General features: G+C 37.3%; 1 protein-coding gene across 3 annotated transcripts in view; it reads right to left on the reverse strand.

Annotated features, from left to right (window-relative positions):
- Window positions 1-23507, reverse strand: part of MYPN (myopalladin) — a 73416-nt gene that overhangs the window by 24566 nt on the left and 25343 nt on the right. For all 3 annotated transcript variants that reach the window (XM_067000173.1, XM_067000171.1, XM_067000172.1), the window contains exons 2-11: window positions 22428-23366; window positions 12491-12666; window positions 10775-10826; window positions 9563-9710; window positions 7981-8052; window positions 7632-7773; window positions 6643-6666; window positions 4428-4544; window positions 3321-3687; window positions 653-1240 (exon numbers count right to left, since the gene is read on the reverse strand). In XM_067000173.1, the coding sequence (XP_066856274.1) occupies window positions 653-1240; window positions 3321-3687; window positions 4428-4544; window positions 6643-6666; window positions 7632-7773; window positions 7981-8052; window positions 9563-9710; window positions 10775-10826; window positions 12491-12666; window positions 22428-23365 (2624 nt within the window). In that variant the 5' untranslated portion in view covers window position 23366. The remainder of the gene's footprint in view (window positions 1-652; window positions 1241-3320; window positions 3688-4427; window positions 4545-6642; window positions 6667-7631; window positions 7774-7980; window positions 8053-9562; window positions 9711-10774; window positions 10827-12490; window positions 12667-22427; window positions 23367-23507) is intronic.

Genomic DNA, 23507 nt, shown 5'->3' on the forward strand with positions numbered 1-23507 from the left:
TGTCACAGAAATCATTCTGGCTGTGAATTAAAATATTTCTGTGCAAGCCATTAACTCTCTTGAGATTTTCTAGGAGACTTTAAATACAGAAAGTATTGCAGCCAGAAAAATACCTTTCCACAAGTTATTTCTTCAATTTATCTGGCCTAAGAAATAACATATTATGAGGTACGATAGGTAAGAAAGTTTTTATAGGCAGAAGGGCTTTTAGGCAAATAGTCCTTTATAGCTCATACAGGCAGATGGAGTGGCTTATCCTGCGAGCTCATGATGAAATCTCTTTTCTCCCACTAGAACAGTTCTGTGAATCTCTGACTGAGCCCCCACATTCTTGTCTGTATCTGTTTGGAAACTCCCATTTCTCTATCCTGAATTTATCGTACCCTTAAGAGAGAAGATAAATAAAATGCATAACCTTAACCTTTATCTTTTTTTTTTTTTTTTTTTTTTTAATAGAAGCAATTCTCTCTTCCTTTCTTAACTGGATGTAAAGATGAAGTGACCACAATATATGAGTTACTCACTTTTCTATTATATGAATGACTTGCGTTTCAGGAAAATCTCCACTGAACATTTGCACAAAAATACATCTTAGTTTCCTTTACAAGTATTTCATGTCCCTGCTTCTGCACATACAGTTCATACTACTTACGTGACTGGTGTACTTTTGGGCAGCCCCATAGCATTGGTTGATGGTGCAGAAGGAAGTGAAGGAAGAACAGCGCTAAGGAAAGCTACTGGATTTGGAATTCGGCCAGTTGGGGAGACAGGAGTAGGAGTCACACTCTGTGGCTGAAATTGTTTTACACTGGATGTAGACAGTGTTAACGGAGGCACCGTGGATTCTTTTGGGCTTGGTAGAGACTGATCACTTTTGCTTGTAAATGCTCCTGATGGCCTTGATGGTGTAGGTGGAGGATTTGCCGTGACATTTTCCTTGTTATTTGTTCTTTGAGTTCCTTGAGAGACGCTGCTGTAAATTGTCACCGAGGAGCTAGAAGAGGAAATGGTAGGTGGTGGGGTCTGTGATGGTAGGAACTGCTTAGGTCGGGTATAGTTGAATGCTTGTGAAGCAGAGGCTTTGCTTTGTTTGTACGTGGTTGAGGTGGATTGTTGATTGAATGAAGTAGCAGAATTCAATAAAGCTGTGTTGAATGACAGCTCTCTTGTAGACGTCTGATGCACAAGCTGTTGTTCGAGCAAGACTTGGTTGTGGAGCTGTTTTAACTGGGTCTGATCACTGCACACAAAACAAACAAGATTGGTCATGAGCCTGGCCGAAGCCCTGAACATGCTGGCTGATTATGTTTCTGTATGTGAATTGCGAGAGAAAAGACCTATGTCCTGTGATAGAGTAAGAGGCAGGGAAAGCTGCTAAATGACATATTCTCTAACATTATGAGAAGAGCATAGTATTAGTTGGCTACAAAAATAAACTTTTCCTTCCTCTGCCCTTCCTTGGAAGAGTCATGATAAAAGCTTTTTGACTGAAAATTATTTGATTGAAGATAATTCTTGCATTTTAACACATAAAAAATAAATAAAAATCTTACTTGAAGATATTTAAGGGATAACATTGTCAAGTTCTGCTCTATGTCACCTTAGTACATCTCTACTTGTGTAATAAAGAGTAGGACTGGATTTGTCAAAATGAGAATTTGCAAGCCAGAGTGCAGTTATTCACCTTCTGTTAAAGTGAGCTCTGAAACCTGCATTCTGGCTGATAGAACTTGGCAATAATCCACCAAAAGAGACACCACCAATGTAGTTTAGGTGGCATTGACATTTAGTGACAGGTAATAGTGCATCTTTCAGAGAGTATTTGCACCTCATGCAATTGTTATTTCTTAGATGCTCTCTGTTGTATGTGTCTTCAGAGCTTTTTTACTTTGCAATTAAGAAAAACTATTTTACATTGTCAAGTGGTATATTTTGTTATTGCATGTATGAAAATACAGGCTAGCTTTTCTCCTTATGAAAACAGAAACGACGTAGAGGATTTGGAAAATTATCATGTAATAAACTGTCCAATATTAAATAAATATAATCAAAAAGTTAAAAATGTAGAAGTGGAAACACAATGGTACTGGTAAACCAAATACAAGAAGTTAAGTGAATTTATTTAAAGGAATTACTCTTTCTATAATTTACTAAACAAAAATCACATTAAAGGTAGATTAAGTTAGCAATTTCAAGCTTTTGAAAATTACAGAGTTAGAGAATTAGAAGTTGTGCAATCCTGATTTTATCTCCTTCATATGCATCTGCACAATAATGCACTCCTGTGTAACATTTTGTAGATTGAGAGAAATCCTGGTTTATGCAAGCAGTGATGCGAGCTGTGGGCAACTTAAAGTCTGCTTCTACTCATCCCTTAAATATAGCTTTAAAAGGCAATAGGGCTGTGCGTCTGGGCTTCAAAAATAAATAAATAAATAAAAGCAACACTGCTCCAAGTTCTTCCTCTCCTACATGGTATGCAAGTTCTGTTCTCTCGCTTGTAATGTTTGTCCTATGAAATTACATCCCTGCTTAAGGAAATCAGTGAATTATTTTATAAAAGTCCTTCCTGAACCTTTAGTTAAAGCTGCTGCCTATTTAAGAAGTGAAATGAAGGACTCTGTGTGCTTTTTGTTAAACTAGATTTTAGAGGTTCCAAAAATACTGAAAGGATATTTCTTAATAAACTGCAGTATGCATTCCAGAAATCATTCTGTAAGAAAATTACACTATTCCTTAAACTTTCCCCTTGGACTCATAGTGCACTAATCATGCAGGTGCTCTTTAGTTTATGTGGTTTCACATTATCAAACACTTGCAAGTATTTTTTCTGTTTTAGGAGGAATTATGTTTGTGAGACATAAAATCATGAGGCATGGCCTTTGGGACTACAGTTGTTAGCCCATACTATGTGCAAGACGAGTACGTCTGCTTTTGGCAAAACTGCATAATGAGAATTGAATGAGATATATTGGAAGAACCTGCTTTTATTTTGCCTGCACAAAAGCAATGTTGTTCATCTGTTATTTGCAGTAGAAGAAGTTGTGGAATTAAATAAAATTTAAAAGGGAAAATACTTTCCTTTGGAGCCCGCATTTCTCAAGAGCGATATACAGAAAAAAATCTCTATCTCTTTAGAAAGTGCTTTCTAAGGCTTAGTTGGTTAATTAGGCCAGCACCGTGTGATACTGTCTTTTTGTTCCGTGTTTGCATTTTTGTCTCTAGTGCTACAGTGTCCTGGTCTACGAATAGACATGTGATAAAGCAGATACAAAATAATAGCAATCATGCTCCTGAGACTTAGAATACCTTTTACTTACAGCTTTGGTTTAGCCAGTACTGGGGGGGGTTCCTTGGATGGTGATGTTGGCTCTGGTACTTTCACTGGCTGTCCATTTATCCTGTCCTGGAAATAGTTGGGTCTGGTTTGGTTTGTAGTGCCGAGTCCATCCTCTGGTGGTGACTCACTTTCCTTGTCGTCTTCAGGCAGCTTGAAGTGCACACGGAGACCTATCTTGGAACTCGATCTGGGTTCATTGTGGTTCACAAGAACACCTTCAAGTTTAGGTTTGGGAGGTTGATTTACACGTTGGGAAGGAATATGTGGAGGAGACTGATGTTCAGCAGCAACTGAGTTGATTGAGCTCATTGTGTGAAGGGCAGCAGCATTACTACTGTCTTCAGATGCTGAAATAACAAATATCAAACCTTTGATGATACATAAATACCATAAATTATAGTGAAATGAAATCAGAAAAGATACAGTTGGAAAAACTCTCTCTAATGTCCTGGCCAGCTGTTGGAATGAGTAATTTCACTTCATTTGTTCACCAACAAACTCCCTTAACAAAGGAATATTGTAAAAAGGGAAAGGTGGGAGGAACAGCCACAGCCCTGGTTTGGAAGATCCAGTAGTGGTCTACAACTATGAATTCCACCAGCATCTTTGCAGTACAAACTTTCTTTTCAGAGAGCTCTCAAACTTTTTAGTTGTTCAGAGCACTGCCAGGACTTGAGCTGAATTGGAGTCCCCAGCGTGCTATGCTTTTATGTACTGGTTCTTCACTCACCTACCTCCTTAGTGCCTTGGTAGCATAAATCACATAGGCAGTATGAAAGAATCTGTTTTGGGGGTTCCTCCTTTGGGTTCTGCGCTAAAGTTTTATTAAAGAGCGAAGTAGACAGTCCATGGAGATTCCAAAAATGGCTATTGCCCAACTCTTGAAGTCAGCAAGAGTCTTGTTTTAGGAAGGGCTGTGTGGGATTCATTCCCTAACGCTGCTTGTTGCTTCATGTTTCTAACTGGGGAAAGATACTTTGAAAAGACACAGCAATCTGTATGTTTGATAAGCAGCCTGGCCCGCACAGCACATCAGCCTTCCCTGCTTGTATTTACTAGCCAGCAAAGGACTCAAACAATCTCTTACCTTTGACAGTTAGACGAGCTATACTAGATACTGTGCCATATTTATTGCTTGCAGTACAGGTGAAACTGCCAGAGTCTTCTGAAAATACTTCAGCAATAACCAGAGTACAAATTTCCTCTGCAAAGCATCAGAGCAGTATTATTACTTGAAATGAGCACACATTGAACAAACACACAAAGCCTTGACTACTGTAGGGGACGTTTCCTTAAGGTTTTCCACCTTTCTCAGTTTGATTTTATTTTCATCTGTATTATCAGTTTTGGCAGCCTTTGTGTGCAGCAGCTGTTATGAGCATTGTGTGCAGCAACTGGTACCCTCTGTGCTCCAGCATGCCCAACAAAAGTGAAGAACAGGTGGCAGCAGTGTTTGGAAAACATTAGAGAATGTCCTCCTAATCACATGAAGTACAGACTTTCTCTATGAAGAACTTAATATTGAATCTGGAGAAATAAAAGGCACTCTGTACTCACAAGTCCCTAATATATGTATATAATAATTATATGTATATATGTATAATATATATATATATCTTTGCAGATTGAAAGGTTAGTTATAATTAACTGGGAATAATTCAAGTAGAGACAGTGTAAGGTGAAGAAATGCAAAATACATCCTTTTAGGCCAACATTTTTAAAAAATACTACTACAGATCAGCAGATAGATGGGATCATGCTAATTGTGCTTATAGGAAGTTGCCTTTTCTCTTTGCAAAGACGACTCATGTGGGCATGAAAAAATGTTAGTGCAAAATTGTAGTAACAGAAATGAAATTCTGTCTTGAAAAGTCAGTCTGGGGTTATGACATTCCTCCCCAGTCTGTGCCTGATGTCCAGGCAGCAGTACCAGCTGATAAATACCTGTGGTGATAGGATTTTACAACTTTTTTTGGTCAGGTAGCTGGAATGGGGAGGGAGAGTAACATCTAAAGGGTACTGAAACATGGGCTGATAACATTTCTTCAGTTAATAGCCAGTGACTGTTTTGCTACCATTTTGCAAGAAACTTCCTAAAAAAATCGCAGGATTAATATTTTATGAGAGTTCTTATAGAAGACCATACAACATTTAAACGTAATTGTTTCGTGTCATCACTGTGGAGAATCTAGTAGCAACAAAGAGATTATTTGCTAACAACCATAGGAGAATCATAGTTTATTATAGTAGTAGGATTATAGAACTAGTTTAAGGCATTAGAGTATCTAGTTTATAGTACTTGGATTTGCCAACCACTGCATGCGTGGAAATCCAAATTCCTTCTGAATGAGCAGCAGGTGATGAGGCAGTGACAACTGCACCCGACTGATTACCCTCTGAAAACTGCTTCACATTACTCAGCAGTGATGCCACTGGACACTAAAGGAACGGCATCGGTGGGTTCTGGTAGAAGCTCCACCTATTCATTCCTAAGTCTAAGAGACAGACATTGCAGAGAGGGGGAAAATCCTATAGATTTTGCAAGAGTCTCTTTCAAGATACTTTTTGGGGTAAAAAGCTTTTAATATGACAATGAGAAAAGTTACAGAAGTCCATATTTCATAAAAATTGATGCTCCTTTGGTAATTTTCTGTCTAAAGAGGGGCTGCTTTATTTTTTGATAGTGAAGAGCATAACGGAGAGGGTGATTATCTCATGGAGAAGTAATCAAAATCTATGAGGCTCCTTTGCTCCAATCAAGCAGAGTAGCCTGTGTTCTCCTCTGACTGTTGAAATTAACAAATCCAGCCACTTTTATAGGATTTGCTGATATCAGGGGTCGAACACCTGATGTGATACTCTCATATTACACTGGTAGGGAGCAGAGGGAATGGCTGACATGGCTAAACATCTGATGCAATGTTCCCTAACCGGTGAACTAGATAAAAATAGCTCAGTCCTGCATCATCTGGTGTACTTCTGAACTTCAGATATTGGGAACCCTCATACGTTAATTTTGTTAATCTTCAGCTTAGTAAAAAGTTAACAGATCCTGAGTTAGAACTGGGACAAAGCAGAATGGAAACATTATTTTCTTGAAGTGATAAAATTCATTTAAGTTACATGTTTGTGGAACATTCTACCATTCTAGAAATGCCTCTCACTAGTAACTACAGAACATGGGGAAATTAAAAATTGCCTTAATTAAACTGTGGAGTTTAAATAATTGATATTTTTTGAGGTTAAACCACCATATTTGTATAAACAAAAAAAAAAAAGATGAAATTTTTGATGATCCTCACCTGGTTCGGCCATAGATCGTGGTTCTAAAGGAAAGAAAAGCAGAATTAGCAGATGGAATACGTTTACTTTTGCTTTTTTTTTTTTTCTTGAACACTAACTATAAAGCTTGATCTTCTCTATATGTTAGGATACTCCCTTTGATGCAGTTTTCTGTTTAAAGGGTAGTAGAGACACCCAAGCATTGTGCTCAATGGTATGTCAAATCCACTGAACATTATGGACACCTTTGACCACTTATAAAGAGGAAATAAATTCTTCAAGGAGTTTTCTGCAATCTTAGTATTACTTTACTGTGTATTTAAGACAATTTCTGAAACTATTCCACACATGAAATCAAGTTATGATAAAAAATATCTTTCATTTAGGTTTGATTTAGTGTGATATTTAAGGAATTTCTATTGAGTTTTAGCAATTTTAGCTGTCCAGTGGCATGAAAACCACAGACATTTCAACTGCATTAGAAAAGGGAAGTGAAAGTATGTTTTCAACCCTTCATGTATCATGTGCACACATGTATATGTGAGCATGCAAGAGTCATGCTATAATGTAACATGTATAAATCCAGTTACTTTTGTGGAGAAGTAAGCAATCACTGTCCATAAGCACTAGTATAAGTGTGCTTCATAAGCACAGTCACTTAAGTAAAAGATGGGGCACTTGAAAGGCGATGGAACTCTACATAAATGGTGCAGAAAGAAAAATAATCAGCAGAAGTAAGACTAAATTAGAAAAGGACATTGCAGTGACAATGGGATCAAAGCAGAAGGCAAAACAATACAACAGTCTGGGGAATCTCAGACACATACTACCTCTGAGTATGCTGTTCAATTCATCTCCAGTTTTGGCTTCTGTGACCCAGATTTATTGCTGTAAATAAGGCTCATATAGTTCTTACCATTCTAATAAGAAACTCAAAGTGTTGCTATATTAGCAGTTTTGTTGCTTGCCTATATTTTATATTTACAACATTTCCACACAAGAAACTTACTTTTCTGTAGTATCCGAAAATCTGGAGAATCTTCTATCAGTGTTCCTTCTCTGTACCATTCAACCTTTGGGGACGGAGCTCCTTTCACCCGACATTCAAATACTACGAGCTGCCCCTCAGAAGCTGAGATGTCCTGTAACATCTAATAGAGAAAATGTATAAATGCAATCAGTAAATGCTTTATTGATCTGGAAGTAATATTGATTTCAGTAAGATTTCATAAAGTCACTCGAGTGCTTGAATGCCTTAAGAAAGACATTTTTCCCTTTCATAGCTAGAAAGTTTTAATTATCTCTCCACACAATTAATTGGCCTCTTTCCTTATGAAATATGTCATGAAACAAGTTACCTTTGTAAATACAGGAGCAGCAACTATAGGTCTTCCATCCAATCCTTGCAAATAGTTAGTGGGGCTTTGAGCCTGTGGGTTGCAAAACATCACATGGTATTTGAGTGAATATAGGATATTTTTCCACATACAGGAGAAACATGGTACATCCCTTATGTGCTAATTAAGTACTTTGAAAACTGAAAGGCTCAGGTACCCCCATTCTTGGCTATTAAATGGAGAGAGCTTCCTGTAAATATTTTACTCTAGATTAACTAATATCTGGGACTGAAGAGTGAAAAATATACTGGGTTTAAAAAGCATTGCTATTACAGAACTATAGACTAAAGAATCATTCAGGTGCTGTATACTAGACACAAAGAAAGTATGGGTTCTGAACGGACATGGATACCTGGCTTTGTGTCAGATTGCAAGGCAAATCATTGTATGATCATCTGAGTGAGTGTAAAATGTGCTTTCTGCTCATGGAATGACACAAAAGAGATTTTGGTTGGTGAAGTCTAGAGCAAAATATTAAATGCAGTGAATAAAAGTTGCTCCATTGCTGACTACTGGAAAAGTTTCTTATATAACTTGGTTAATAGAGTTTTTCTCTTTAGTCAAAATAGAAGTTGCTCCAGAACAGCAGAACTAGTGATTTGGTATCTCAGGAGAACACAGGCAAATTCTATAGATGTTGTCTTACAAGTCAAGAAGCTTGAAAGTGGTAATAAGCTTCTGAGATAGCTATCAAATTTGACTTAGGCAACCTCTGTCAAAAAGTATTACAAAGGCTTAGTTCTTTTCTCTTTGCAGTCAAAAGTAAACCTGCATTACTTCATCTATTCAGTATCTGTTTGCTGGTTACCACCTTAGTCTAGGCTGTAAACGTAAAGGCAATATAAAGGGAATTTAACATTTCAGTTTTATTTTTAAGAAAATGTCGCTATTCTTTCCTATTAAGAAAGAATTCACAGTTATGATTATTCTGATACTTTGCAACAAACAGGTCTATAAATGCATGCTAACATTAATCAGAAATCCTTTAGTATGGATACTAAAATGATAGTATGGTAAATAAACATAACTACATATAAAGTAAACAGAGCCGTGAAATGATTTAGCTGGAAGTAACTTTCATTAAAAGAAAATTATCTGAAGTGGGTTCTGTAGGAGAGGGTGAGGAGAAAGGTATAGGCTGCCACTATTGAAGTGAGCGAGTCAGTCTGCAATGTAAGACGCCAGTGAGTTGACTTACGCATCCAAGTGCCCTTCATGGCATGCAGCGTCTGACCTGCTGGAGCACACAGACTCCCGCCGCTGGCCGAGCTAGCAGCAGCTGCTCCTTCTGCTCATTGCTGCAGAGATGCCTGTAACCCGGGGATGAAAGCTTCCCTTCCCTCTGCCAGGTGCTAAAGGTTATCTGGCAGGCAGGACATCTCTTCTGCGTATGCAATTACTGTGTGGCTGTAAGGTTCAGAGCTGAAGTACAACAGCAAAGTAAAAACTAGAAAATGTTGGGATTCTGAGTCACAAGCTGTAGAAGAAACCATTTTAAGTGCTTTCTTTTCATTCTTGAAATATAACACATCATCCCCGCTACCTGAGTAACTGGCGTAGACACAGGCTGGACAGGTACAGACACAGGCTGAACCACAGCTGATGGTGCCTTGGAGGTTTCTTGGTGCTTAGTTGCAGCTCTAGTAGTAGGAGATGCTGCCTTCAGGGAGGTGTCACCTGGCTTTGCATTGCTGTGAAATATTAACCAAAAAGAAGTTCTCGTAACTGGAAGTTAGAGCTATACGTGTGTCCTCTAGTTACGTCTGTCACAGCTACGTGCCAACCCCAGCCTCGCTTCTGGGATTGAATTCTAATTAGTTTAACCTGATATGTACTACCAAGTAAACTTTGATTTGTAAGAATCAGCCTGCATATCTTGCCACTGTAAGCTCTCTTATCTAGTTCAGTTATACCAAATGCAATAAAATGGCCTGGGTTAACCCAGCTGTGGCTTGAAAGGTGTTGCTATCAGCTGTGAGCAGCATGAGAGGGCAATGCTAGTTTCTCCTGTACTGTTCCTTGTGTTTGTATGCAGATTGGAGCTCACAGGATAGTAAAAATACCATGGTCCACGGTATTGTATATAAAAAAAATGGTATTAGTGTCTTAAAAGAAAATGAAATTTGTCATGAATATAACCGTCACTAATAAATAATGGGAAAAAAAGTGCATAATGGGGAAAAAATGGGGAAAGAGTGCATAACTCTATCTAATTCAAATTTGCACTTTATAAAGCACTGGTTGCATTTGGGATTGAATTAATGCATGCAAAGGAGCTCAAACAAAACAGTGACTTATGCCCATCAATTCAGTTTACTCCAGTTCCTATGTATTAATTTCCATGTCTTAAGTCTGAATAATCTGTGTATAGCTGTCTTCTGTCAAAGACTTTATGATGTACTGGATTTTCTTGAGAGAAATTTTACTACAGTTTTTCCAAGTCAGACACTTAATTGACCATTTAACTTGTATGTAGTCAAATACCATGTTTTAGTAGATTTATTTTAGTATTTTAATGTAGCATATTTCTTTGTATGTTTATATTTAATAAGTTTCAGTGCTTAAGCTGAAGTTTGTTGTTCCATATTATTTGTAAAACGAACAAAAAAAACACCAACAACCCAAAGAATCCAAACAAACCCCAAACAAAAGCCAACATTTTGCAAGCTGCAAAATATTAATGGAAATAGAAATGTCTACACTTGTGGTTTTTTTAGTTATAAGAAATAAGGAAGATAAAACATCTTAAACTTACTGATCCATTTCGTCTTTGATGGTTTCACCTTCAGAGTCAGAAGAAGAGACTCCTATGAAAACCCAAAAAGAAAAAAAAAACACAAAACAGTGAAGTGGTTTTTGGAGAATTTTATCTAAGAATCATATTTATCATCTTTATTAAGATTTCCTCCAGAGCATTGGAAGGATGCTGTATAAGGATATTTATTATAAAGCTATGCCAAAACAAGAGATCCCATTGCAATGGAAGTGAATCTTCCTGTTCATTACAGACTGTAATCACAGAACTGCTCGTGACATAAGGCAGATTTAGGATGACGTGCAATTCAAATGAGGAAAATAGCATCCACGAGTGAACGCATACCTGAGCGCTCCTCAGGTTCTCTTTAAAATGCCACTAGTATGATTTAATCTTTAATTGTTGTTGTGGATCAGATAGAGCTTCTTTTCTCAGACACCTGATACTAACATTTTTAAAAAGGGGAGGATAAAAGGAGAGAGACACCTGGAATCATAGTTATTTTTCATAAGCTAGTGCCTCGTAACACAGTTTGGAGAAGACATCAGCTCGGTTTACTAACAGCTGTCTTCCTGAGACATTTTACACTTCTGATTCAGCCTTCACTACTTTTGGAATTTGCATTTTCTCTGCAGTTTCTGCCAGTGAGCATCTCCACAAGCCATGGCTTCCATCCAACATTGTCTGAGTTAGGTAAAAGCAGGCCTTGGCCCCAGTCTCAAGAACTTGTAAAGCCCTGCCAAGCACAGACATCTCCCATTAATGCCAGGGGCAGTGCTGATACTAAAAAAGGATTCGTCCTTTCACTGTCAGATTAGAGATGTGAACAAAGTATAACAGTAGAGCAGAAGTAGCCTTGTATGAAGTGTGGTAGGTGCTTTAATTTATGAATGGTCACGCTGTTGTCAGTGACGTTACACATAGTGTGATATTTCTCTGCCTGAGAAATTAAAAAAGACAAAAGGAGAAAAAAAAGATTCTATGTGTTTATATTAAATTTGTAATCCTGTTAACACAGTGATGAATGCAATCTAAAACCTTACCAAAAGCAGTGTTAAACCTTACCATAAACAGTGTTAAAAAATTTGACATATAAACCTCTCTTAAGCCAAGTACGATATATTAGATAGCATAAGGAGAAAGAAAATAGACTTAAATCTGCAGGTATATATTTTGTTTTATTTACAGCATCTATTCTGCAAGTAAAAGATCAAATTGCTGATATGTACCTATTCATTTCAGTTACAAGGTTCAAGGTCCCAGTAATGGGTTAAGATCAAGCTACTTTTAAATTTCTCTGGTGGAAAAAGACCAGCTCTGACAAGATATTCCATCTATAATAAAGACTCTAGGGAAAAGGGTCTAATAAGAATTAGACACAAAGTTGAGGTTTCTTTTATTTATATAGAGTAACCACAGGCAAAAAATATAGGTGGCATCAGAATTTCAGTATTTTTCAACTTTGATCTTGCAATCAGATAGATAAAATCTATGGGAAGCAACACATTAAAATGATATGCAAAGAGCAGTCACTTTTGTGAAGGTATTATACAGAGAAATAATAAAATTGTTAGTAGTGACTGAAACAGTTGACTTCCAGCTATGTATTTTTTTGTGACAAACCTAATAAGTAGGTAACATACACAATATATAATTGCATCTTAATCCTGTGTTACTAGTTTCAGCCACCAATTTCTGCAACAATTCTAACATTACCTTCTATGTAAATCTCCGCAGAGGTGGAGTCTGTTCCATAGATGTTTGAAGCAAAGCACGAGTAACGTCCTGTATCCTCCTCAAAAGCTTCAACAATAACCAATGAGTGTCGATCACCTGTCTGGGTAATTTGAATGTCTGGTGAGTTTTCAAGCTCCTTCCCTTCACAGTACCACCTGCAAGGTAAAAAAAAATATGGTTTGTCAGTGCAAGCAACTTGACAGCTAGAATGACAATGCTGGAAATCTTTCTGATGATAAAATGGGTAGTTTTTAGCCTGAAGGTTCCAACAGAATATTGCAGGCAAGTTGAATAATCAGTCATATGAGTAAAAATATTTATGGTTTTCACAGTATGGCAAATAATAGAACTCTTTTCTTTGCAGTATTTAAAACTTATTGACTAGTTTATGTAAGTGACTCTAGCACATACATTTCTTGCTACACAGATTTCAATAGTAGAGTGGAAGAAAAGGGAGCTATGAGTTTGAAATGCTATCGGTCTAGCACTGAATTTCTCTTGAGGTACATTCATATCTGTGTTGTGGCTTAAAGCGTCGCAAAAACAAACAAAAAACTAAATAAACAAATTTCCCTCAAACTTGTGATTCCAAAGTTCATGTTGATTCAGAATGTGACTAAAATACACTGTAATATTAACCTTTGTTTTTTCATATATTTGAGAAAATCTTCTTTTAACAAAAGAGTGCATAAATGTATCATAAGGAAAGAGAAGTGATCTATTACAATATTCTATATTGTAATAAGCACTTCCTTACGGAGCAATGGCTAGTGAGAGCTGGACCTTGAATTCTTTTCTGCATGGTATTTCTGTGTTTCTCTTTCAAACCCAGCTACATATCGAAGTATGTTTTGGGCCCTTTAGAGACTTCACACTGTTATCTAAGATGCTCCTAGGCGCTCTCAGTTCCCTCTGTGTTCGGAAGGGTGGTGTTAGCAGAAAATGCAGGACTCTAAACAAAAGTAAAAGCAGCACGTGAAAGGACAGCTCCTTAGGATGTGTTAATGACAGCAACCATCAGCTCAACCTATTTATTGGTAGGGGAGAGCAGTCGTGAATGCTATTGCTTGTTCATATGGAAAATACAGAACAGAAAGAAAACTGCAGGTGGGTTTGCAGTACCAGACGCAAATTTAATTGGACAGTGTAGGTTTTATAGAGAAGACGTAGTACTATGTATAGAAATCCAGTGTGGGTTAGTACGTAGAAATACTTATGTTTTCAGATAACTAGCTAAATTTAAAAAGCCAAACTGCAGTGTTGCCTTCTTCACTGTGATTTTTCTCATAAATACAAATGGCTATAAAACTTGAACGAAAAAAATTGTGTTTGCTGTTCATTGTTGCTTTTTAACTGAGTATGGTTGATTAATGCATTTTGTGTATATGTATATGGGGGCTATCATGCTGGTAACATTTTTTAATTTAATTGATTTTTAAAAATGAATAATATTTTTATCCATCTGGATATGGTAACTTGGTAAAAGTATCTGTTAGGTTCTGGGTGCATACAAATCCTATCAAAGCAATGGGAAATGTACTTACCATTATATGTTAGAGCAAGTAGAATTAATTGAGGAAAGGCTAAGGGTAGGCTTTTGATTATTAAATTGTAATAATTCTTATTTCCTAGCTCATACTATAAGGTACTTTGATACATTTCCATCTTACATCATTTAGAAGAACATTAATGAGTAAATTTGTTTAACCATTCAGTTATATTAACCTCTTGGAAACACAACTTTTTACAGTAGTTTATGATACAAATCAAGCATGAAGAAAACCCCAAATGAATATGACGGGGGGAAAAAAAAAAAGGTAATATAATAGCTCATGTCACAGAAAACCAGAATTCCAGAATTTGATAGAAGCATGATGTAAAATTGAAAAAGGAGTCTCAAAAGGACAATGAGATATAAAGGAGTACAGAACTGCAACTTAAATGCTCTTTACATGGCTAAGAAGTGAACTGTGTACTATTTGTGCACCATCAATCCTGGCTGTCCAACATGGCTTTCTTAAAGTAGGCAGGGTGTTCCCCACTCTACCTCAAATTGCACACTAGTGTAATCTTTGGCTGTACAGTCAACTGACTTGAGTGTATAGCCTGGAAACCATACAGGTCAGCCTGATATGGAGGGAAGCTCCTTCACTGTAGAATGAATCATAGTGCATAACACAATTTCCCCTTTTAGAAAGGCAACTCTTTGTAGCTAGAGACGTAGAATTAAGTCTTGGTTTGTGTCTACGTCTCCTTGCTATCCTCTTCTACAAGTCTCCATTGTAATGTAATTGAAAATGGGTCTCACAAAACAATTTTTACGAAATTAACATTTCCAACTGAAGTAGACAGGCATGTAGTAAATATGATGTTAAAAGAGAATGCCAGTAGGCTGTAAAATGCCACAGCTCTCTTTTGTGACATTTCAGAGCTGAAGTACAGATTTGCAGCAGTAAAATACATCCACATCCCTCTTGCAGGGTTTTACCAAAGAGAAATTGGCATTGTTTTATATGGAGAACTTCACAATACAGTGTAAACACCACTGCGCGTATAAACCAAACCCATACAGCGTACAGCACCTTTGGAAATAATAGGGAGCAATGACATCAGCACATATCCTAGGATGCCAGGTGAGATGGCACATGTAGCAAGATAAATAAGAACTTACTGGGTGTTTGTTCTGGCTCAGACTAAAGTCCACCTAGCCCAGAATGCTTTGACAGTGGCCAAAACCAGACATTTATGGAAGAGTATAAAAACAGAGCAAGTATATACGTATCTATATATTATATATCGATATATTTCTCCAGAATATTTAACGATTTGCCAGATATCTTTTTTCACACCTTTTTATCACACCCATCTGAAGGTGTGAAGGAAGATTAAAATAGTTTTAAAAAGGCAAAATCACTGGTCTTAAAACAATTGTTTACAAACTACCTGTCTTTTAAACAATTTCTCTATCATAATACCATTACCATTATTTTCTATAAGATTAGATTGTATGGTTCTTTGCTAACATTTCATTTGAAAATCCTGCTTTTTATTTGTGTTATTACATAATCCTATCAATTGCTCAGATATATATGTATTTATTTTGAAAGAGTTGTTTTCCACTTCTATTCAAAGCACATTTCCTTTAAAAATAATTCTTTCTTCAGACTGAACCATTCTGTTCACATTTCCTCATAGTTCAGTCAAGAACTTTCAGATCCTCTAATGTAAACCTCTTCAAACAGAAGAAACAGCTACATTTATTTTAGACTGGAATATTTTCCCCACTAATAGTTAGGTACAGCTTGCTTTTTGACTGGCTCCCCAGAAGTGCACATTTTCTTTTCTTTGCTGTTCAGTGATGTTTTTTAGTAGTTCCAAGGGAAAAATATAGTAATGTGCACTACAGGGTTGATTGAAAAGATCCTTTGAAATTGATTAGTGCCATTTTTAGGTTCAAGAACAGGAAATTATATAGGATTCCTGTGATCCTAAGGGATCTATATACTTATTCTATATAAAATATGGTTTCTTCTTCTGTCGTTTTCAAGATTTGCAATTGGTGCTAATTGGCAATGTTCGCATTTTCAGGAGAGAAAACGGTTGTGTGATTCATCACAGTTGTGTGACTGCAATCACATATGGGTATTTGAATGTACAAGTCGTCTTTTAGGAGGGTAATTCATGTAGGCAACTGTATACTTTGGGAGCTGAGTCATGTCACTTACTAATGTCTTTTTATATACTTACCTCATGCTTCTTCCTTATAATGTAGTCTTGTTTTAGCATGTTAAACAGATATAAAAAACTATCAAAAAGAATACCCTTGTTCTCAAATTTGATCTTATTTTCAGCGGTATCTTTCAGAACATTGCAATAGCTTATGTAATACAATAACATTATATTTTGTGTCGACTCAAATGCGGTTCCTCAGTCAGGTGACAAATAAAGCAAGACCCATTACACAAAATGTTGTGATATAATCATCAATAAGATATAAGAACTCCGTGTTCCTACTGATCAACTTTTCCAAGTAGCCTGTTGTGTTCGTGTAGAGATGTCTGTACTGCATCCCCGTGTGAGGCAAATTTTAAATTCCTATAAGCAAAATTGCACGCATCAAGTAAACTACTTCTTCCAGTTATTTTAGTAGTATATGAGTAGTATATTCCTTTAATAGACTTAAACAGACGATGAAGCAGGATTGCTTTTTCTTTTTGCAGTTATTTTTACCTTTGACTAGTCCAAAATTTGCAACATAAATGATTTAAAATTTCAGGAGTAAACTTCTGTTTTAAACCTGGGTTTAGTTCTCTACACAGCGTGTTCTTTCAACACTATTTTTGTCATAACGTTAAATTATTTTGATATTAAGCCAAGAAAAGAGTGTGCTAAATATATGTTATTTCTTTGCAATGCTTACAGGTGAAAAAATTCTCTCTTGTAGAATAAAGCTTTGGGTAAATCTTTGGTATTGCCATATTAGTCCTTGCTTGTTAACATTTTATTTTATTCTTACCTTCAAAACGTTGTACGTGGTAGCAATGAAATGTCAGTTACAAGGGGAGTTCAAACATCGAGATACGTGGCATGGTTGCAGTAGCAATATTCTCTGTCACTGACATTTCATTCCTGCCATGAATTGTAATGATAGCTTCATCATACAAGGCAGGTTCACATTAAGCACAAGCAGTGTCATCCACTGTGCCAAATGCATCCGAGGTATTAATCCATTGACTTGATCGGAGTTGCATGTTAAGAGAAGTTTGGCTCTAGGCTTTGAGCACTAAAACAGATAAATGTCTTCATTTGGCAGCTGGGGGGGGGAAGCTTAATCAATCTTACGTGACTTTAAAGTCCAAAAATCTGTGATTAGTTGCAGATCTAGTCTTCTTAAACAAAGCAGCACTAAAATGCACTTTTTAGGCTTTGTATGCCTATGTTAAAGAATGCTTTCATGGAAACCTTATGACATAGAGCCTGTTTTTAGAACATTAAATCCTCATGACACTTCCAGGATGGCTGTGTATGCTACGCAATGTGATTCATAAGTAAAATTAACCTAGGAGTGATGTGCCAAGCAGTTTGGAAAAATGCAGACACCTCTGAACTTGAGGGAATAAGGAGTGCTCTCCTCACGGAGATGAGTGAGTATCATACCTATCATTACTCATACAGAAACAGAGCTTTAGAAGGAAGCATGGGAAGGAGGTCAACAAAACCTTTAACACTTTGCAGGTATACGACGCACATATCTTAAATGCTTATTTCTTACCTTTCTTACCCTTATAGTCAGAGTGAAGTAACGTATTGATAATTGTAGTAGTGCTCTTTGAATGTGAGCTGATGTTTGAGCTAGCTACAGGCCCTTGTACTACAGTGCCAATCTTTGTTCGTCTCTTCTATGTCACTGCATTCAACTGATGATACTGAAAAAGGGTAACATTTCACTCAAACTTCTTTATAGATCGATAGGCTGAACCACCTTCCTCTAACATGTGGGCTTACTACATTAAGGCTGAGTTATTTTAAAAGCAGTTGGATGGGCCTATCTGTATTCATCTGGCCAGGTTTTAGCTTTCCATGTACTGATACTTTAATCAGTTCCCATTTTCTTCTCTTGTTCCTCCATCCAATTATCTGTCCCTCAATGAGCTCTCATATAGACCAGATACACTCACCAAGTCTGTAAATTATACTGCTTTATCATCACCAATGGTATTTGACTCTGATCCATCATTAAAGTCATTTACAGCATTGTTTACAGCATCCATTTTGTTCTGTACTGTCTTGCTTTCAAACATGGTATCTGACTGTTCATCATATTTTCCAGACCTGTCCATTCCCGTGATCAGTTTCTTTCTAAGTCTCCTGTCTCTAACATCCTCCCTTATAATCCACATTACATCAGTTTAACCACCTGATTACTCCTTATGGTGACCAAGAAATGACGTTACGGAGCTTGTCGGATCTTGTTCTTGTTTAACAATGCTCTGGGTTCCCACAGTACTACTACATCATAAGTGTATATATTACAAGCATTATGAGTAACTTGGGATTCATTTCTGTGATTAGGAAGTCCAGGGTAAGTCACAAGACACAGGCAAACATGAATTAGCACACGAGTGTCTGAGGGATGCTTGTTTATTTGTGGGCATTCACATAGGTTGAGGGAAGAAGAAATCATGTCTCAAAGCCAGCCAGCATTAAACTTTCTTTTGCTGGTTGCCACCTTACTAATGATTCCTTTCCTGGGTCTACTGATTTTTGTATCTGTCTTGCTTGGCTGTTAGGATTCTTCTCTCCTTGGACAGTTCCATAGATGCTGAACTAACTCACCATAAACCTCAGAAAACTGTTACCCTAAAAGAAGGGCAGTTGCCAATTGTGAGCCCAGTCCTGGACACAGTTCCACTACTATGGCTAACAAGATGCTTTCTTCAGTATTCTGGAAGCTCTACGCAGCAGATCAAAAACGAGCACAATTTTTACCAAAAAAGCCTGTGTTCTCAGAGTTCCCATAGTTAATGGAGTACATAACCTTGAATATGTTATATTTTCTGGTTCCCTCTTCCTGTAGCAGTGACTATAAAGGCCAGATCACTGGAAGCACATGAATATGTATCATTCATGCAAATGGATTTTTTACACCCTTTCTTAGGATGTAAAAACTCATACACATTGGTGGAGTTAAAAGAATCTTGGATGAACAGGACAAAAATCTTGATACCAAACAATGATCAGGAAACTGTTCAGGCAGCTAACATTCCCAGCTTTCTCCCAGCTGACAGCATGTACGTACACACGCATGCACACAAACACAAGGGGAGAGTTTACACGGGCACCCTTGTGATTTATTTGTTAGTTTGAACTGTGAAACTGCAAGCCAACCCTGATCTTTCTCTTGAGCTTGACTGCTTGGGGCTGAATTTCTATGGGACTTCTTTCTACCTTTCTGGGCTTACATTGGCCTTAGCGTATTAGCATGTGAGTGAATAATTACTAAGTAACCTCTCTCTTCTGTCATGCACTCAAATCCTTATGCCCTAACAGGCTGCAGTGAATGCAAGGTACCTTCTGTCATTTAAATCAGGGTAAGAGCATGCACTGGAGCAGGTAATGCAACTGGCAGATAGATGCGTTGTAACCTGTTTGTGTGCTCACACCCCTACAGAGGCATTCCCTCCCTTCTGGACTTCTGTGTTAGCTCTTCTAAGCCCCTAGTCTTGTTACAAGCATGAGCCGGTAAACCAAATGGGCATTTCTGATGGAGCAGTACAGTGCCTGACAGCAGTGTGCTATTGGAAAAGTCTGACGGATACCTATTCTATGAAAGTTTAACAGCTCCTGTATTAACTGTTGTGCACTTAGATTGTTTTATTATTAACAAAAAAATCAAATATTGAGACAGAAATTTCAGTGGAAAAGCTTCAGTTTTGATGGGATAAAAATAGACCCAAGTTACAACGATACCCATCACCCCATTCTGTGGGATCAAGCAGTCCCTGAATTGGGTGCATAGGCATCCTGGCCATCCATGGATACTCCATGGGATGAGTCATTGTTCTTGGGTTCTCCGATTTGCCCTTGTGAGGCTTCAGTGACTTTATACTGTCAGCTTCTAATTCAGATACTTGTTAAACACCTAAACTTAGATGGCATGAATACCTTTTGAATTTCATGTATGTGTCAAAGGCATGGGTATGACATGCTTTTAAAAGGATGATGTAGTGGCCTTCTGGAGAAATACATATTATTAATACTGTGCACCAGATTAATTGTCTATAAATAAGCAAGGTGGTGTTCACCTTTTCTAAGTACAAAGAAAGCCAGACTGAGTTTGTGTACAGGTCTATCTATATAAGAGAAAATTATTTTATTTGTTCTCTTTGTATTGTAAATTATGAGTGATGGGAGAAGAAAAATAAATGGTTTCTCATGTCCAGGGATCCTAGTGGCATTTTTAATATCAAAAAGATTTATCAAGGCAAATGCCTGGACAAATAAGTCTCAGAGCCTTTATAATCAAGAGATTTATAATTCAGAGAGGGGTGTTAGTACCTGGGGAATGATGATATTTCCTGTTTGTTTTCTGTCAAAAAAGGCAAATTTCTGGCACCGTTTCATTCTTTGATCAGACTCCTGTATGAATTTAAGGGCTGAACACAATACAGCATTTATGACGTGAACTCCATCAAAGGAGTCTGTCAAAATTGTTCATTATAGCAGTGAGTTTGGACATGAAGCATAGTAGAAAGCATATTCTTCCCAAACAAGGTATTTCTCTAGCTTCAGCACAGATACCTCTTTTAAAAATAAACATTTAGTCCTTCGCATTCTTGTCATGGGCAAGAGACCCTAAGTGGCACCATGGGTCAAAGTCTTGTTAGGGACTGAGAACCTACATGACAATAATGAATGCACTAGTAGGGCAAAATGGTCTGGCAGTCATAGTTCAGGGATCCTATAAACTGGATATCTTCTCGTCTTCATGACAAGATTGCCTGTAACTGATGACAGGCCACAACAAGAGGATTTATTTGTAGATCCTTGTTCCTATGTACTTAAAATTGTGTTGTAAAAGCTTCTTCCTTCTGAAAAATAGTAGTTGGTGTGTCAGAAATCCAAGGGAGCAGAAGACAAAGATTCTTTACCACAGAAATCTTTGGAGCTTCCATACTTGGATGTTGAAATATTTTTCATTTAATGATGGTGCCTGTTAGTTTGGTGAGAAAGATGATAAAAGGTGTTGACTGCAGTAGAAGGGGCAGTAGTGCTGTACCCAGCATTGTCTTAAGTATAGAAGGAAGAGAAGGACCAACAATTGGAAAAAGAGTACCGTCTGTGAAACTCAGAGTCCCTTAACGGGATGCTGAGGACACAAACAGCTCTTTTCAACATTTAGAAAAGTAACACAGCTCTAAAAGGCCTATAGGATAAGCTTCCATCTAGACTTAAGGAAATCTATTTATGATACTGCAGATATTAGGATGAAGATATGTATAGTACTTCTCTAGAATAGCAAATAGGATAAAATTTTCCTTCCTAATGGATTGGTATAGTCCCAGCAAAGTAAATATAATTCCCACTGTCAGTGAGAGGGAAATTTGGCTAATTAGCTCTATGAGAACAGATTTGGATTTAGAAAGACTGCTGAGATTAATAATTTCTAAGATAAATTTAAAACTTATAATGTTTCTTATTTCATTGATGTTATTGACAAATAAAGCATAGCCCTTTCACATTGCCTTTCATCTTCGGTGATCTTGGTAAATGTTACCTCTTTAACCTTCAAAATTCTTGTAGATACAGGTGAAAACTTAGTCACCAGTTGACATCACACAACATGAGTAAGTGTCAGTTAATAACATTGTCTTCTACTTGGTAAAACAGAACTGATCTTTGTAAGTTTGTGGCAGAATCATTGTCAGAATCTGCATTAGAACTGAGCTGTTTGTGGTTATTTGTATAATAACTTAGATGAACTACTTTCTTTTCTGTTCATTAATGGATGTCTTGATTTATAGGGATCTATGTTCACTCGTCTGAAATACCTTCAGACATTGGCCTGAGGTTTCACGGTCAACAGTGATTTTAGCCAGTTTATACAATCAGACTTGGTTTCCATAAAATTTCTCACTAAGAAGTTATCAGTTTCTTGTAATTACAGAAATGCAGTATTTATAAACAGTACTCTAAAGTTCAAAGAAAATAGTGTGCCCCAAAATGTGTTGTCATAAAATATAAATTAGCTTTTTTATGATTTAACGAAAGCGTTTGTTTGCCTTAATTTTGATAACCAAGATTAAGGGATTTCTGCTGCAGATTACAGAAATATATGCATTAAAATATCTGGAGAGAGTAAGGCATACACCTACTGTTACAGAAATATGAAATGACAAGTGCAGAATATGTTTACCTGACTTCAGGTGCTGGGATTCCTACCACAATGCAGTCCAATTGCACTTTGGTTCCTTCAGGAACTTCCCTGCTCTTCAGTTTTTGAGTGAAGCGTGGTGGCTGTCCAATGGGCTCATCAGAATATACAGATGCAGATTCTGACTCTGTTTTCAGTTCTGCATTTGTCAATTGATTGATAGACTCCAGGTTTGCTGCTGGTTGATCATCTAGTTTTTCAAATGCTTTCTCTGCTTTATTTTCCAGGTCTTGAGGTAGTGGAATGGAAAGCCTTTCTCTGTTTTCTGTTGTACTAGAGAGGCTAGAGCTACCTTTTTGAGCAGATTTATTCTTAGAATCGATTTTGCTCCTGTAGTTTTTGCATGTTCGGGGTCTTATTCTTTCAGAGTTGTGAGCTTTGAAAAGTGAAGAGAGCTCTTCAATAAAATCTGCTGCCTTGTTCAGGAATTCCTTTTTTGATTCTGATTCGGAGGGAAGGTGTTGTTTCTTTAGGTCTTGAGAGCTCCCTTTGGAGCCTTTTGTATCTCTGACATGGTCCTGACAAAAGTTTGTGTGCAGGCCATTGTCTGATGTTTTCAGAGCTGTAGAGTGGGCCATTTGTCTGTTTTTTCCTTTGTTTTTCAGTTGATCCGAGGGATAATGTGAATGTGTCTGAAGCTCATCCTGTTTAGTTTCGAGTGGATTCTGATCAATAGCTTGTCTTGCCAGGTTTACACTTTCATTTAGCTCTTCTTGGCTCAAAAAGGCAGAGAGATCTGGAAGGTCATCTTGGGTGGCTATCTCATCTGAATCACCACAAGTGTTGCCATAAAGGAAATTATGAGAAGTGGACTCTGATCTGCTTCTTTCACTGTTCCCTCGATGTTTAGTTTCAGCTAAATAACTTTCTCTCAGAAGCTGAGATATTGAAGTTGAGGACTCTAAGCTGTCGTCTTGCATGCTGCCAATAGAAAGGACAAATAGGACCACACCTTATCAATAGCAGATTTGTTGATTGCACAGAATTACAGGCTTCTGAAAAGCAGAACACAACATTTTCAAAGTGCATCTGGTTCCTGAATATTAACTTGCAAGTATGGCC

Source organism: Anser cygnoides, chromosome 7, assembly GCF_040182565.1.
Source record: "Anser cygnoides isolate HZ-2024a breed goose chromosome 7, Taihu_goose_T2T_genome, whole genome shotgun sequence".
NCBI classification, from domain to species: domain Eukaryota; kingdom Metazoa; phylum Chordata; class Aves; order Anseriformes; family Anatidae; genus Anser; species Anser cygnoides.